Source organism: Bolinopsis microptera, chromosome 3, assembly GCF_026151205.1.
Source record: "Bolinopsis microptera isolate Bmic1 chromosome 3, MBARI_Bmic_1.0, whole genome shotgun sequence".
Lineage (NCBI taxonomy): Eukaryota > Metazoa > Ctenophora > Tentaculata > Lobata > Bolinopsidae > Bolinopsis > Bolinopsis microptera.
This window is the reverse complement of record NC_087074.1, coordinates 2,168,470-2,187,689: the sequence shown is the minus strand read 5'-3', so window position 1 is coordinate 2,187,689 and position 19,220 is coordinate 2,168,470. Positions and strand designations below refer to the sequence as shown.

Below are 19,220 nucleotides of genomic sequence, written 5' to 3'. Positions count from 1 at the left end.
ACCCTGTCTTTGTATTGGTTATTAGTCAAACAAGAGTCATGGTTAAGTGATCGCAATGGACAAGAAGGTTTATCTCTGCATTTTCCCGAGCAACTAAGATAAACGTAAACTTTTCCAAAAACCTTTCTGCAGTCTACGATGGCCTTGGGTAAAACTATTGTTGGTATACCGTTGAGTCCGAAAATTGAGACAGGCAAGAAATCTTCTTGGACGCATGGTGATATGTAGTGACCTAAACTTTTGATCACTCCGGCAACACAATGCGTAAGAAATTCCAATGGTTGTGATATTCCAGTGGCAATGGGGTTTGTAAAAACATGTTCGGATGATCTAGTCTGACCACAAACTCTTGCATGATCGCAAATGTCATGACCGTTACATAGGTCTTGGAATGTTACAAAATAGTATGATCTAGGGCTGCATATGTAAACATCTTCGCATTTACTACTGTCAGGCACATAACGAGACAGGCTGCCGACTCCACATGTTGGCCACATCTCTGTTTCGTCCTCTCCGTCTAAACAGTCTTTAATTCCGTCCATCAGCCAAGAGATAGGTATAGAAATTTCTGTTTCATGACGATACCTGCGGGAACATTTAGACAAAGTCATGCTATCACAGATCATAGATGTTTCATCACTTTTATCGGAGCAGTCCAAAACTCCATCGCAAAATTGATGCTTATGGACATAACAGGAGGGAGTGGTTCTCAAACATAGGCTGTCGAACCCATCATCGCACAAACCTGGGTTCTGAACGCAGGTGGCAAATTTAGACACCGTAGATGGGTATCCGTCAATCATACACGACACTACTCCTCTCATTGGGTCCGTACAATTGGTTTGATCAATATACAATTTGCAATATGATTCATGCGAATACCTTCTCAATTGATTGATTACAACAGAGTCACCACGAGTAAAGAGCGCAGAACATCTGGTAAAATTGCATTGTTCTGCATGGTGTCCATTAGTGATCTGCATGGTTTCCATTATTGAATCGAAAGATTTCGTTTCCTCACGATCTTTGCAATGAAGTATGCGATCACACATACTACGGAAGTGAGCTGTTTTGAAAATATATATATGATGTTCACTTAGTTTTCCATCACAAAACCAATCATAACGATAGCCATTACACAATGCCTCATCACGACACAGATTATCATCACATAATCCATCACATTTAATGATAATGTTATCTTGGGGAGGGATGGCATCGACATACAGGTCGAACATGTTAGGTACCCTTCCCTTAATATCTTTTGAGAAATTCGTCTCACAAAATGGTCCCGAAATGTGTCTAGTTGGTGGAGTCAAATCCATCGCGATACAACCTTGGTATACATGTGGATCATCAGAACAGATCTTTGAAACACTGTTGAGTGACAGATATGACACATCTAACATTCCATCAGGTGTCCTCATTGGCAAATATACGTAATATGCCGAAGAGTCTAAGCATTCAAAAACTTCAAAATATGCATCGATTTGACAAACATTTTTCAGAAATCCCCTATGTTCAGTAATGGTACAACTCTCTGAAGTGATCTTGTTATGACATCAATTTTAATTCCTTTCCAATAATAAGTGAATTAAGAATGAATGAAAATACCTGTCAAGTTTACAATGTTCCTATCCTATAGAGCTAAAGCTTATAATTATTATATTGTACACAACAAATAAAAAGAAATACGGTAAGATGCTTACCGGGTTGTATATTGCACAAAAGTCCCAATGAATAATATGTATTCCTGTTATACTTATTATCATTCTTCTCTCTGATCGCCAAGGAGTAGGAACAGATTTCGAAACCAAGATAAATTTTAGCTCCATCACAGTTAAGGATACTCATTGCTTTATCATATCCTTGTTTATATCGCATCGCTCTCTTATCGTCGTGTTCCAAATTAACTTTTCTTGTTCATCAACCGATTTATCGTACCTATGATCAAAAATACATTTAAGGGTTCAATTGATTAATCTGCTTGACAATTTTTAAGTTTGTACTAGTTTAAGTTTAACTTCTTGATTTTAGAACTATTCCATTTAATCTAGATTATTATTCATAACAGTTGTTTCGGATGTTATAATACGTGCTTATAGGTACAGGGGCTATATTTTGGACCCTTAAGAGTAGTGGTAGGTCCTGCCTGCAAGCAAGAAACCTTGTTTTAAAGACCCGAGGGCTTTGAAACCGGTTTATTGAGTACAATATAATATAAAAATAAACTGCAATCGTAACATTCATGTCGATACTAACTGAAATAATATAATCTGTAGTTAAAATAATAATACTTACTGTATTAAGATATATGATATAATTAAATAAATATCTCTTTTATTTCCACACTAATTCTCACACCAAGCTTTAATTCACACACCAAAACTTTAAATTTTATCAGATTACAAATATCCTAATATATACGTCTCTTATCATTAGTTAAAAAGTAAGGGGTGCAGCCGTTGAACTTCAATTAAAATAATTGATCACGCCAGGTCACGATGTCATTTTATCAAAATCAGCTAGCCGTTTAATTTAGAATTGATTGCTGAGCTCTGTGTGGTACTGACTACTGTGTAGTGGTAAGTGGGTGTGTATGTCTGAAGTGAGCGGTGACAGTCCGTGCGCGTGGTTGTTATTATGATGCGCTGAGATCAAGTTGATGATATGGGATTGTGCGTGTTGTGCTGATAAGGCTTTGATTGAGCGATGGCCAGGAGTATTATCAGTAAACTAGTAGCAGGTCCGGCAGTGAAAATTTTCTGATTTCAAAAGTGGCCGGTAATTATTAATTTTGAAGTGCTTTCGTAACTAAGATATTTGTTGAATGTGGCTTGTTTTTAATTATTTTGTGGTATGCGCGCTCGTGTTGTTTAGATAGTTTACTAATACTAAGTTATGTTGTGAGGTGTGTGATTCTGTGACCGTTGAGATTTCCTTAAACCTGGAATATTATTCAGTAAAAAGGTTTGCCACCTTTCCTCGTTATTGCCTCTTGATTGGTGTTCCAATAGCACACGTTTTTCATTAGACTTGTAAATGTTTATAACAAAGGATATATCAACCGAAATAACAAAGGATATATCAAAGATGACTCCTAAAACCTTGATCTTTAATGGATACAAATTACAATACTAAAAAATAGTTTTTACTAGTTAAATAGCTGTCGCACCGTTTGATGATTAAATTCAAATACGAATAATTAGCCTAAATCAAAAATTGGCTTTCACGATCACTTTTACTTCGCTCTCATAGAAATGTATAGATTAGTATCGTCCAACAATTCGTGAATGCACTAATTCTAAACAAAGCGTAACTTACCAGGCTTTTCTGAAAAACGAGACCTTTGCTCCGAACCAGTCCTCTGAATGGTCGTAACCAAGCTCCCTGCATATGACATCTGCTTTGTGGTCTGAAAAATCCGCCAGCGAGACGGTTACAGTCTGAAAACAAAAACGGTAGACAAATTTGATTGTAGGTAATGCTCCATTTTAACGAAAGGTTTACAGTCCTTAGCAGTTTGTACCGAAATTTCACAAAGGTTTATAATCGTAAGTTTCATTCGCAATTTATTTCTCCTTCTTTGGGTGCAAATTTTATTTTTGAACTATAATCGAGAAAACAAGTATTCTTTTGGAAATATTATAGATACCGATCAGTGTCTCCAAAAAGGCGACCAATCCATTATTAAATATTTGTTAATAACTCAAGAATGGTTTGAGAACATCATTAATTATTGTACAGTGCTGCAGGATTTGATCTCTAAACGTCATAAACACATCAAAAAAAACATATTTGGGCTTGATGGCCTCATTAAGTCATGAAGTTTAAAAACATTTTCCAAGATCTGTCTCATCATTTACACTATCGGATTGTGCACAGTCCCAAATACTCAAATATACGATCAGAATATGCTGAGCTCGGCAATTTATTTTCTCGAAAACTCTTAAGAAAAATATTTTCTCATTGTGCATCTCGGTTACCCTTATATCAGTAGCTTACTTGCATCGCTGTAAGTGTGCCACTTGATCAGATGTACGGACCTGATCAGTAAGTCACTGCACCCTCGAGCTGACTAGCTCCTGCAGCTCTTGCCAGGGTGGATCACCTCGTTATTATGTAGTTAGAGCATTGGACCTTTGAGAGTCTACTCTATTTCACATTATGAATGCAATGCACTGAATTTAAACGATGACATGTGCTTGATAAGCTCTTTAAGCATTTTAATCATTCACAATTTCGAAGAAAAATGTATGAGCCGTCGAGCCGAATGAACAGGTTTCTGATGGAGTTTCTCCCGAAATGTTTAATACAGATTCTGGAGTACCATAACACACGATTTGCAAAATTGTTAGCCGGTTGGTTAAAGCTGAGGCAACGTATTGAGTAAAGTTATTTGGTCGCCTATTTGGGAAACTGTGGACAATAACAGCTAGTAGTTAAAAGGTTTTTTTTGGGGCCTTGCTTCCAAAAAGACGACTACAGCAATTATACAATATCAATAATTTGCAGGCCTTCCTCACGGAATGACGAATAATAATCTAACCCAGTTTAGCACTTTCGCCAAAACTATTCCAGCGCTTCCATTGCTCAGTTTCCCATCTGACCCGTAAAGAGCAAACTGGACTTCATCTGTAATAGTAAGTCAATGTTTTAGACGAATATCAAATACACAGGGTTTAGTTTTTAAATTCGATTTTTCCAGCCTCAGTTCGATTTGTTTGTCATTCAACAATTTATGTTTTACCCTTTGTTTGAATGACCCATTTGGCAAAATAAACCAACAGCTTCCTAGTTTGGCCACAAATTGATATGCAACTTTGTCACGTTTATACCGTGATTCTCGGAGCAAAACGAAAAACATGCACGGTTTAACGAGTTTTTTATTGACACAATCACAATTATAACTTCAAAAATGTTTAAAAAATCTGGTCACATATAGATTTGTAAAACTAAGGTTGGTGAAAGTAAAACTTATAATTTGAAATTATGTCAGTGAAAAGTTGTGAAAGTTACTTGGGCAATAGTGTGTGCTGCAGTTCTCGTGTTCATGAGTTATGTTCCCTTCACAAAACCGACTGTTTACTGTCATACCTCTAGCAGTATAGTATTTCGAATTTACAGTATTTTTACAATTCCGTTCTCTGAAACGAGTGCCTCCTCCACAGATGGCTGAACAGTTTGACCAGCTGCCAAAATCTGACCAAGAAAATCGTTCGTAATCATAATCTGAAACAGTTTTGTAGATAGGATATTACCAGAAAATCTGCATTTTCGAGTATTTATTTAATCTGATTATTAAGTACTAGTGCAGTAGTACAATTGTCGTGCTAAAAGGTATGTGTGTGTTTTTCTAAGTTGTTCAATACTTTACCACAGTCTACTTCGTCTGATCCGTCAGCGCAGTCGTATGCAGTGCCATCACAGACAAGATCACCATAAATACATTCACGACCATTCAAACATTTACTGGATCCTTCAGGACATCTGACTTCTGTTGGGGGTAGTCAATAATTGTATGTCCAGCTTCTATGCAAGGTGCGAATAGTATTTAAAAATATTTAAGTGCTTAAACTAAAAATGGGTATGATACATTATCATATTGGCTTTGTACCAATATATATATATTTTGACCCATCATCTGTTTTTCCGCCTAATTAATAATCCCACCCCATATTTGCTTTAACCGGCTTGGTTTGTTGAGTGATATTTCCCTTTTGACTATAGCTTTACGCAAGAACTATACAGATCTGCTTGGTAGTTGGCACGTACCAACTACCAGAGTTGCAGGTGCTGGTAAAGTTACAGCACACTGCTTATTATTAAGTTTCTTGAACAGTTGGCTCGTACCAACTACCAGAGTTGCAGGTGCTGGTAAAGTTTCAGCACACTATTATCGAGTTTCTTGAACAGTTGGCACGTACGAACTGCCAGAGTTGCAGGTACTGGCACAATTCAAGCACACTGCTTATTATTGAGTTTCTTTAACAGTTGGTACGTACCAACTATCAGAGTTGCAGGTGCTGGCAAAGTTCCAGCACACTATTATTGAGTTTCTTGAACAGTTGGTACGTACTGCCAGAGTTGCAGGTGCTGGCAAAATTCCAGCACACTGCTTATTATTGAGTTTCTTGAACAGTTGGCACGTACCAACTACCAGAGTTGCAGGTGCTGGCAAAGTTCCAGCACACTGCTTATTATTGAGTTTCTTGAACAGTTGGCTCGTACCAACTACCAGAGTTGCAGGTGCTGGCAAAGTTCCAGCACACTGCTTATTATTGAGTTTCTTGAACCAGTTCCACACTTCCAAAACCTGTGTTTACGCGGTTACACTCATCCGCTAAATTTTGTCGTAGCGAGTGCCCTGCAGTTTGATATGTCACCGTGTATCGTCGTCTACTTAGTACTTTGATGAGGTTATATTAAGTTCAAAAGAGACGATATCGACTCCAACTGCTTTGGTTGCTTCTGCATCATAATCGGCCTTATATTTTTAAGTAGTTCCTTAATCCGAACGCTGAATGAAAAAGGGACGTCGAGTTCAGCTGGGCAACCAAAAAAGGTGGAGTCGACTAATGATCATCAAATTAGACGACCATTATACTGATACATGACGACAGCTCATATCAAACTGGGCAGTCGCTACGATAAAAGTTAATAGACAAGTGTAACCGTCAAGAAACTCAATGATAAACAGTTTGCTAGACCTGGATTAACTTTAGTCTTTACCAGTGCCTGCTTACAATGTTTTGAACTTAAAATAAACCCTGCTAAACTACTTCCGATGAGTCTTATTCTTAATTCCTGGAAAAACAGTAAAGGGGGTATCCGTATAATAAGATAATAGTAAGGGGGTTTAATAGTATAGGAGGTATCATAAGTGTTAATCACTTCGGAATTGTGTAAAGTTTGATAATAATAAGGGCAACGGTTGTGCTTGCCAGCACTGTGATTTATATATATTTTATTCAATATCTTTGTCGCATAGTAAGGGTAGTAAGTATAACTGTGTTTCGTTTTGTTTCGTTACGCACTTTTTAAAAATGTTGCTAACAAATTCTAAAGACTAATATTAGCTACAATATAGCTACTAGCTATATATAGTATAGTAGCTACTAATACAAGTTACAATATAGCTACTAGCTATATATAGTATAGTAGCTACTACTACAAGTAGAGCACCCCAAAATTGGTTGTGGGCATGTTATTTTTGAGGTCATTTAGCATAATTAAGCCAGAAATGGACCAAATATGGGTATGACTGCCCAACAGGCCCCTCTTTAAATGTTCGGGCAAGGCCCCTAGTTAGTTCAAGTTGATCAACTGCATTATCTTTAAATCAAGTTCGGGCAAAAAAATATGTTTTCTGCTATATGTTTAGATTGTCTGTTGTCTAATTTTAACCGGGGAAACTCAGTCTAATCATCCCAGGACCACTTTTAATGAGTTTTACGGACAAACGTACTGACAGGAAGGTGTTTCGGGGGTCCCTATAATGTATGGTGCAGAAAATGCCCGTAAGACCTTCTACTAAAAGATTTAGTTCAAACAAACCGTCACACCCATCCTCATCTGATTCATCATTGCAATTTGCAAATCCGTCACACAACCATCCTAGTATGCAACCATCACCATTTGAACATTTTATGTGGCCCTCTTGTCGACACCTCCGGTCTGATTGAATAATGTAAATGAAGCTAAATTTAGTTCGCGATAATTAATAAAATATTCGTTGATTGAGATATTTCCATACTTAACAGTTAACACCCCTGGACGCGAGCAGGTATTCATAGCTAAACTTATCTAAATAAGATAACAAAATTCTTTTCACCTGAAACTCTTAATTAATTGCAAGCTGTTTAAAAATGTATGTTTTTTCCGAAAAAATATTACTCTTGCTTAAACTAATAAACACAATAACAAGATCTTCGAGTGAAAATTTCGAATAAAGTGTAACGATATACATTTTGTGTATACTATATAAATATTGAGAAGCAAAGAAGCTCACCTATTTCCGGTATTTCGTGGGTCAGATGAAACAGCCAACACATTAGAGCACCAACGAGTAGATTCATCAAGCTAAAGAAGATATGTAAAGTGAAGTTATGTAATATATGCATTTTTATCGGTAATCTTTTTACCCTGGCAACTGGCAACGATATAATATATACTTCTCCACGCAGCATGCTAGGATGTTAATTGAATATTCACACATGGGTTTCAGCCCGTTGGGTGGGTTTGTATACAGTACGACCCGCAGAGCCCGATGAGTATTATTAGTAATAGTAGAGGACACATTTCTGCATTTCTGCTACAGATTTGGCGACCTAACAAATCATTGGACATAATAAAATTATATAAAAAAAATTCGGAATCCGCTTCGAAATATATATTGGGCTTTATGATGTGTAAGCAACAAAATCATTTTATTTTGTATCTTGTGTAAAAGTATGAGCCAAAACGGACTTAATCTCTTTGAGTTATGACTGTTTTGAGCGCAGAAAGTTTTACGGAAACGCTGACGGAGTGAAAAACATCAAACTTCAATAAAGGATATCAAATGGGTACTTCTTGGAAAAGAAAAATTGACGGGAATTGTTATCAGCTGTACTCATATTTATGTATAATTATTGTTTGTTTCAGAATGCACTGGACGTGGTCCCCGAATTTCATTTGTGGAGATACAAAATGCTGAGAATGAGACAAAAAATGCTGAGAATGAGACACAAAATGCTGAGAATGAGACACAAAATGTTGGGACACATGATGAATGAATGAATGAATTAATCTTTTCATACTTATATATTATATAACGCAGAATTGTCACATTTTTGTAAACCAATTAAAATTCTGATGTCCTGTACAAACAACTAGACTGGTACAGATAAGTGTATACTTGTAGTAGTGCTACACTAACCTGTAAATAAGCTTGCAGTTTCTCAGTCAAGCCCAAGGAAATAGAAAATGGTGATATTACGAACACGTGACTTTCCTGAGCTTTTAAATTTTACACAAACAAAAACCTAATTATTTCTTAAGAAGCTGTCAATTACGCTTCTTAACCGCAATCCCGGCAATTTTTTCTATAAATGGATAAAAGCGCTGTCACGAAATTAAACTCGTTCCAGACTATATCTGGATCGACCTAGCCAGACAGGCAGGGTGTACTGCCTGGCTACTTAGGGAAAAATTCATGAACAATTTATAACAGGAGTATTTTTTCCCTTCTTATCACCTTAAAACCTTGAAGTCAAAATGTTTATCACCTGGTTGTGCTTGCCAGCACTCATACGCTCCTTTAAATGAAATACATACATTATAGAGGATAATAATCATCGACCCAACGTGTGGTTAAAATCGCATTTATTCGTTTAAAAACGATCGTTTCAATTTTCAACATTAATCTGCGGTCAACATAGGTGGTGGAAATGGCAAACTTAACCTTTAGAGAGGTTACGATTAGGTAGAGTTATGTGCTACTTTAAAGCTACGTGCTACTTTAAAGTTATGTGCTACTTTATTCAATGCACACTTAGAACTCACAAAATCTCAAATGCAGTTTGATAACTGATACAAACTATATCAGGTGTCTTATATCGACAGGTTATTAAAAAAAGGCTCTGTAACGATTTATTCTATTGAAACTGACAGTTGCAATCTCACGAGGTTCGCATTTGATAGATAAGGTAAGCATTGAGCTCCGACGAAGATGAGTTCTGTTGTGTGCAAACTTATTTATGTAAAGGTTTGTAACGTCATACAACTTTGTAATTAAGCTAAGGTCAGGATCGCAGACAACAAGACCGCTTGTCAAACAGAAATAAAAACTCACTCTTATACTGACAGCCGACAGGTTCCTTAAATTCACTTATAGCTGCATTAATTAGATACCATTATATTTATATAACGATATATATATCGGTACAGGTTCCTTAAATTCACTTATAGCTGCATTAATTAGATACCATTATATTTATATAACGATATATATATCGGTACAGGTTCCTTAAATTCACTTATAGCTGCATTAATTAGATACCATTATATTTATATAACGATATATATATCGGTACAGGTTCCTTAAATTCACTTATAGCTGCATTAATTAGATACCATTATATTTATATAACGATATATATATCGGTACAGGTTCCTTAAATTCACTTATAGCTGCATTAATTAGATACCATTATATTTATATAACGATATATATATCGGTACAGGTTCCTTAAATTCACTTATAGCTGCATTAATTAGATACCATTATATTTATATAACGATATATATATCGGTACAGGTTCCTTAAATTCACTTATAGCTGCATTAATTAGATACCATTATATTTATATAACGGTATCTAGCCGACAGGTTCCTTAAATTCACTTATAGCTGCATTAATTAGATACCATTATATTTATATAACGATATATATATCGGTACAGGTTCCTTAAATTCACTTATAGCTGCATTAATTAGATACCATTATATTTATATAACGATATATATATCGGTACAGGTTCCTTAAATTCACTTATAGCTGCATTAATTAGATACCATTATATTTATATAACGATATATATATCGGTACAGGTTCCTTAAATTCACTTATAGCTGCATTAATTAGATACCATTATATTTATATAACGATATATATATCGGTACAGGTTCCTTAAATTCACTTATAGCTGCATTAATTAGATACCATTATATTTATATAACGATATATATATCGGTACAGGTTCCTTAAATTCACTTATAGCTGCATTAATTAGATACCATTATATTTATATAACGATATATATATCGGTACAGGTTCCTTAAATTCACTTATAGCTGCATTAATTAGATACCATTATATTTATATAACGATATATATATCGGTACAGGTTCCTTAAATTCACTTATAGCTGCATTAATTAGATACCATTATATTTATATAACGGTATCTAGCCGACAGGTTCCTTAAATTCACTTATAGCTGCATTAATTAGATACCATTATATTTATATAACGATATATATATCGGTACAGGTTCCTTAAATTCACTTATAGCTGCATTAATTAGATACCATTATATTTATATAACGATATATATATCGGTACAGGTTCCTTAAATTCACTTATAGCTGCATTAATTAGATACCATTATATTTATAAATTCACTTATAGCTGCATTAATTAGATACCATTATATTTATATAACGATATATATATCGGTACAGGTTCCTTAAATTCACTTATAGCTGCATTAATTAGATACCATTATATTTATAAATTCACTTATAGCTGCATTAATTAGATACCATTATATTTATATAACGATATATATATCGGTACAGGTTCCTTAAATTCACTTATAGCTGCATTAATTAGATACCATTATATTTATATAACGATATATATATCGGTACAGGTTCCTTAAATTCACTTATAGCTGCATTAATTAGATACCATTATATTTATATAACGATATATATATCGGTACAGGTTCCTTAAATTCACTTATAGCTACATTAATTAGATACCATTATATTTATATAACGATATATATATATATATATATAATATATATATAAATTCACTTATAGCTGCATTAATTAGATACCATTATATTTATATAACGATATATATATCGGTACAGGTTCCTTAAATTCACTTATAGCTGCATTAATTAGATACCATTATATTTATATAACGATATATATATATATATATATAAATTCACTTATAGCTGCATTAATTAGATACCATTATATTTATATAACGATATATATATCGGTACAGGTTCCTTAAATTCACTTATAGCTGCATTAATTAGATACCATTATATTTATATAACGATATATATATATATATATATATATATATAAATTCACTTATAGCTGCATTAATTAGATACCATTATATTTATATAACGATATATATATCGGTACAGGTTCCTTAAATTCACTTATAGCTGCATTAATTAGATACCATTATATTTATATAACGATATATATATATATATATATAAATTCACTTATAGCTGCATTAATTAGATACCATTATATTTATATAACGATATATATATCGGTACAGGTTCCTTAAATTCACTTATAGCTGCATTAATTAGATACCATTATATTTATATAACGATATATATATATATATATATATATAAATTCACTTATAGCTGCATTAATTAGATACCATTATATTTATATAACGATATATATATCGGTACAGGTTCCTTAAATTCACTTATAGCTGCATTAATTAGATACCATTATATTTATATAACGATATATATATCGGTACAGGTTCCTTAAATTCACTTATAGCTGCATTAATTAGATACCATTATATTTATATAACGATATATATATCGGTACAGGTTCCTTAAATTCACTTATACTACACTTATAGCTGCATTAATTAGATACCATTATATTTATATAACGATATATATATCGGTACAGGTTCCTTAAATTCACTTATAGCTGCATTAATTAGATACCATTATATTTATATAACGATATATATATATATATATATATATATATATAAATTCATTTATAGCTGCATTAATTAGATACCATTATATTTATATAACGATATATATATATTTGATCGAACAAGCCTAAATTCATGATGCACTATAAACTTGATTTGAGACAGAAATTTTAGACAATTTATCTGCTTACGTGTAATTTCAAACTCTTATCAGTTACCATGTCTTTTATCTAATTTTTATCAGCAGATTTATAAATCTGCTGTTCTTTTGTAGTTATTACCTTGCTAGTTATGAGTAAATTTTTGCCTTCCATCAATTGAGTGCAGCTTTCAGTTTCAAAATTTTCAGTTTATTCAGATTTTTCGTTTTCGATATTGCAAATTTTTAATAAATCATGTTCAGATTATGGTGATAATGGATGTAAAGGTACTTCAACCGAATTAACAATCCAACCGTGTGTATGACGTGTCCCAGTAGCCAATCATAATATATGTATTTCTATCGGTGACACACTTGGATGGCGGTTAGATGAGTACACTACTCTCACAAGCATCTCGAGTCTCTCGGTGATCCTGCCTCCACACCACACTCAGTCTGGACTCCCTTCCGGCCGACCGAACTATTTTCCTAATATCTCCTAATATAACTTTGATCGAACAGGCCTAAATTCATGATGCACTATAAACTTGATTTGAGACAGAAATTTTAGACAATTTATCTGCTTACGTGTAATTTCAAACTCTTATCAGTTACCATGTCTTTTATCTAATTTTTATCAGCAGATTTATAAATCTGCTGTTCTTTTGTAGTTATTACCTTGCTAGTTATGAGTAAATTTTTGCCTTCCATCAATTGAGTGCAGCTTTCAGTTTCAAAATTTTCAGTTTATTCAGATTTTTCGTTTTCGATATTGCAAATTTTTAATAAATCATGTTCAGATTATGGTGATAATGGATGTAAAGGTACTTCAACCGAATTAACAATCCAACCGTGTGTATGACGTGTCCCAGTAGCCAATCATAATATATATATATATATATTATTAGTCAGCCACAACTATCAGTAAAACAACGCCTTGACTTCAAATGTCGGTAAAATGTACCTTTACAGTCATCCTGATATAAAGACATGTTAGTAAATTTATTCAAAATATCAATCCATCAATCAATCAAATAAAAGAAATTTAAAATTTAGAAATTTATGTAACTCAGCAATTCAAATTATGGTGGGTGGAAATCCCAAATGAGTGGTAGAGGTGAGAAAATAAAATATGCAAGAAAAAAATCATCTTTCTTCTCTAACATTCATCCCTCCAAAGTGCTTTAAAGTTTTAAGCTGGTTTTGCCAAAAGTTCTCCCTTTGTTTACATATACTTAGTCTATCCTGGGCACATTGCTCAAAATTCCCAACGTCAACTTGCTCTATAATAGAAACATTAATGTCCTTACTTAAAGTACTGGTAAACAACTTAGTGGTGGTACGGTCAAGATTGTGCAAAATCTCATTATCTATAAAATGGCAGGAAAGTTCACGAGTCCTTCTTTGAGTTTTAATGTGGGATTTATGGTTCCTAAATCTAACCTTTAGAGAGTCTGAAGTACATCCTATATAACTTAACTTACAAATATTATCATTAACTATATACACAACATTTTTGGTATCACAGTCCAATCGTCCTTTGATACTGAATGCTTGGTTGGTGTGGAAACTGCCATATATATATTGATAGTCAGCCACTACTGTCAGTAAAACAACGCCTTGACTTCAAATATCGGTAAAATATACCTTTACAGTCATCCTCAAATTATTTGTTATATAGCCGTGTTGAAAGTATTAAAACTTATATATATATATATTATATTACATTACAAATTTCGTAAAACTCTCCACATAGCTATAATTTATTTCTGTCATCCTTAACATAGAATTAGAATATTTTGAACCAAAGACAAACATGCTGAACGACTTCTGATCAGTCTAAATGTAACAAACATTGTAGAGGGGCTGACGGTCGTGAAGGCTGACGTATTTGAAGCTAACATTGTACCACTCAGTGTGACGTGCCTTGCAAAACGCAGCTTTTACTGGATTAAATAAAGTCTTCGGGAGATTGTGAAAGTAAGCAGAGCAGAGGCGACTTGTGGGCTACATCTAATGATGGCGGGGTCAGCAGGGCCACTGAAGCAGAGCTACATCGTCAGTCAACACCCTACACTCACTTTTAGAACAAATTAAACAAATGTAATTTGTGCACATTATCTAAAATTATTGTTTAAAAGATAACAACAAATATTAACAGTAAAATTGATCAACATTAGGCTTACAATTGTTGACTCATCTCGCATAAATCAACTAAGAAATTAAAAAGGACATACTGATACATGAACTAACTTTTATTTATACAAATTCGTATTAAAAAAGCGATATCTTTTAATCATTAGTATTACTAACTCGAAAATTTAATTCATTTAACTGAAACCTTTAATTTTGCGAAATCTTTCGAAGCTAAGAAGCGAGAAATAAAACAAAATATCAGAAAATTTCAAAATGTCTTCTGTTTAGTGCACATTTTGTATGTAATAATAATATACAGGTGGCCTAAAAGTAACTACCCACGTGCAACCCTTTAATAACTCACGTAATTCGTCTCACTCTTTTTCACTACTGTCTTCATAAAATGAGAACGCTTTAGGCTAGGAAATCAAAATTTGTTGTACACATTTGGCTTGATAATTTAAAACCTTTCCCAAAGTTTCAAGTTCATTGTTTAAAATTTAGCTGAGTTATGACACTTCAAAATCCGCCGGATACGTGATCTCTGCACTCAGTCAGTGATCTCGTCACTCAGCTATATGAGATCAGTATGGAAAATATGAAACGGAATTGGGACGTATATTATACTACATATTAGCCGACTTAGTTAAGTGCTTAAAGCTGATTGAGTGCATTTACAATCTAAATCGTAATTTCAATGATCGATTTTTACATTATACAATACCTTATCAACAAATGTAGTTAAAGTTTTTTCCTAAGCAGGGAATATCAAAAGAAAGCTTTTTAACAACATAAAAACTATTCCCAAAACTGTCGACAATCGTTGGGAAATTTTCGATGTTCTTTGAATGGAATTGTACTGATTCCTTGAAGTAAGTATTAATAGTTTTTGATCTATTGACAAAAAAGTTTCCTGCGAATTGTTGAACAATCCTATGGTTTTCATTACCCTGGGAGCTCAGATAGTGTGGGGTTGGGGACAGGTAATGAGAGAGATTGACATGTTTCATTAATAAATTACATTCTTGGTCTGATATGACAGGTATGAAGTTTTTGAAGGACTGGGATGCATCCAGGTAGGATGAGTCCAGACATGTCAAATCAAAAGGTATGTTGCCTTTTAGGGACTGTGATAGAATGGACAGAGCTTCTATTTCCTGGAGGTCGAGTGGTGGACTAAAGTGGTCGTTCACTGTTGATGCCTGAAACATGAAAATTTACAACTTTGTTCAAATAAGAATGGTAATCGTAAATGTTACTAGATTAGTGGCTATTATTTGTAATAAAGTAATAATGAAAAATATTAATATCGAGTAAAAACCAAGCTTTCTTATTGAATGGCTCAACTTATTAATCAGTTATTTAAAATAAAATATACCCACATTCAAATTTAGTTTGGTGTTATTAGGTTCCATGCGTGCATCAGCAGTGGGTGGACCCTTTAATTTTACATCATCAATAATCCATACTGGTTTGTTTTCTGTTTGATCAAGAGCTTCAAAAATCCAACTTGATTCTTGTAAATGATCCTAAAATATATTTTCTTTATCAAAAATGTAGGTTTAAGCGCCTAATTAAGTTATTTAGGCGATCATTTTGAATCACATGACTTAATCGTACTATACTACCACTTTTATCAAATCAAATCAAATCAATGAAAATATTAATGTGGTTTTATAGCAATTTCAAGAAACAATTGGCGAAATAATAAAATATCAACGAAAGAAAAGAATTCTGTGCCATGCGATATGCGATATATTTATAATTCATACCTGACTGTAAATGACAATTCCGTTGACTGAGTTTAAAACTTCATTCCGCCGATCAAGAGGTAGGTCACTTGGTATCGGTACGACTTGTGCTCCTTTCAAAGTATTGTTTAATATCGTAATTTCAAATTAAATATAAATGAAGTTTTATAAAATTGGATTTGAACTGCGTTGTACATGACGGGGGGGGGGGGGGGGGGGGGGGGTTTACTATATAAAGTTAACGAAATCTGGTTTATTATTAAATTAAATCCGAGGGCTGGAAATTAATTGGTGACGCCTTATGCTTTTTCAAAGCCAAAGTTTTTAAAGTGAAAGCGAAAGTTCTTAAAATGAACGTGAAAGTTTTTAAAATGTGCGTACAGGTAGGTTATTAAATTCTTTACCTGATAATTGGAGCCATCTCACAACTGAGGTGGGTATGACGTGCAAGTCGTCCGCAGATATTGCAGAACTTTCACTCACTGACACCAGCTCTTTTAGCTTCACATCTTGTGATACCACTCCTGCAATAAACATTAATTATTGTCCCAGTATTGAAGCATATTGAATACAGTGGCCGGAACAAAGTATTTCATCCCGTAATGCTTCAAGAAAAAGTTTATAAAAATTAAAAGTATAAGTATAAATATGATGATTGGAATAGCAATGCATTCAACACAAATACTGATATCAGTATTTGTATTGAATGCATTGCTATTCACTATTCTAATCATCATAATATTATGATCTGATTGTCACGTTTCAGACAAATATGGTTTACTTTATTGTTGATACCCATCAACTATAAAGTTTATGGGTTTTAAATGGTCAACGAAAAGCTGGAAGTTCATTAGTAAATCATTGTCACACGCCAGAAAAACGTTGGTCCACCTCCATGTTCAATATTAGGATCGATGAAAGACTTACCGATAACTGGTGTCGAGTAATACCCGAGCCACTTGGACCCTTCCGATACCGAGCCAACTGTCTTCACTTCAAAACTTTTAGAAAATCTGGAGAATTCAGAGCGCTTGCCGAATCGAGACAAATACAGACAGATAATCAATACCAATGCGTAAAGATAAATTAGTTCTAGTGCACGGCAGCGGGGTACGTGAAATCTCATACTTAGATTCTTCCTAAAAATAAAGGGTGGTGTTGGTATGTTATTATGTTATCAAGATTTAACAAAAATATGCTAAATTCAATGGATTTCCTATGATAGGATTTTGTCAAGTTGAAGCTAAAGTTTTGTTCTGTAGGCCGCTTTTGTATTCATACTAGTACTACTAATAGAAGTAATGGATGTGGAACTGGAATGTTCGAAGTTTTACTTTTTAAAGTCAAGTTTAAAAACAAGAAATATTATGAAGGAGCAATAGCAACCAAGAAATAAAAGTGAAATCGTTAAACAAGTCTGTTTTTCCTGATCTTATATAGACTATCCGGTAGGGCGTAGACACCATTTACCGACGATTGAGCTGAAAGGTCATATTGTGTTTAACTAATAACAAAACAATAGTACCTAGTTAAGGGTAACTATAAAGGGTGAGGGCTTGTTTAGTCAATTATAAATCAATGGTACCTAGTTAAGAGTAACTAAGAGTGAATGCACTCGGTAGTGTGTCACTGTTAGAGATGGAGCCGTTGATAAACGGACAATTCAAATTATTTTAAATTTAATTAAAGTCGCCGATTAGACGCTATATATGGCTTATAAATGGCAATTTCAATTAGTGAGCCCTGAAGGTACAATCATTATACTTATAGTTATAAAACTACAAAAGATCTTATCGAAATAATGGCGGCGGTGCAGGTGTATTATATACTGATCGAACACAATTGAAGTTTGCAAAACGGCTAATCAGACAGACACTGCAGTCTGCACAGCTATTATTAAGTTCTAGTTTTAAAAAACTTACCGTGCGCGTGGTGGCGATCACTTTGACTTAATAAACTTCTCCCGGAGTTTTCTCCGTATAGTTATAGCTCATAACTGTCCAAGTATCATGCCCTGGTGTAACTGTAATGACAGGGGATATCACACGAGTTTAATCAACAGGCGACAAATGACAATGTTCAGGCCTCATTTTGTAAAAAAATATCTCAAAAGTTTACGAACTATCGAGTATCGATGACGAGCTTATACAATTATAGCCGGATAAGTCGTTAGTTTGTAGTTAAACATTAAAGTTTGGCTATTCACTATATTACTAATACTATACGGATACCCCATATATTTGATATGGGGTATAGTAATATAGTGAATAGCATAGCTTACTAGCTAATGGCTACTACTACATGATATGCATATTATAATATTAGGAGCTAGGTGCACGATAAAATTAAACTTGTTCGGATTTATAAAATGTTTTTACCATTGTTTTCTTGAGAATGCGAGCTTTTGCACAATAATAAATTTGTCGTACCTTTTTGAAATGATATTAAGTGAGTTCCGACTTGGTGTATAGCATAGCTTACTAGCTACTGGCTACTACTAGTACTACATGATATGCATATTATAATATTAGGAGCTAGGTGCACGATAAAATTAAACTTGTTCGGATTTATAAAATGTTTTTACCATTGTTTTCTTGAGAATGCGAGCTTTTGCACAATAACAAATTTGTCGTACCTTTTTGAAATGATAAGTGAGTTCCGACTTGGTGCCAAAAAGTAAGCGTAAAATTCGCATAATT

At 33.8% G+C, this 19,220-nt stretch overlaps 1 protein-coding gene across 1 annotated transcript; it reads right to left on the bottom strand.

Moving 5' to 3' along the window:
• Positions 1 to 14,743: 14,743 nt before the first annotated feature.
• LOC134812552 (uncharacterized) lies at positions 14,744 to 17,712 on the bottom strand. The gene is made up of 5 exons (XM_063820034.1): positions 17,449 to 17,712; positions 16,926 to 17,045; positions 16,543 to 16,634; positions 16,153 to 16,299; positions 14,744 to 15,972 (listed from the first exon to the last, which is right to left on the bottom strand). Exons 1-5 carry the CDS (start codon positions 17,645 to 17,647, stop codon positions 15,499 to 15,501), a joined length of 1,032 nt encoding a protein of 343 aa, XP_063676104.1. The 5' UTR covers positions 17,648 to 17,712; the 3' UTR covers positions 14,744 to 15,498.
• Between the last annotated feature and the right edge of the window lie 1,508 nt (positions 17,713 to 19,220).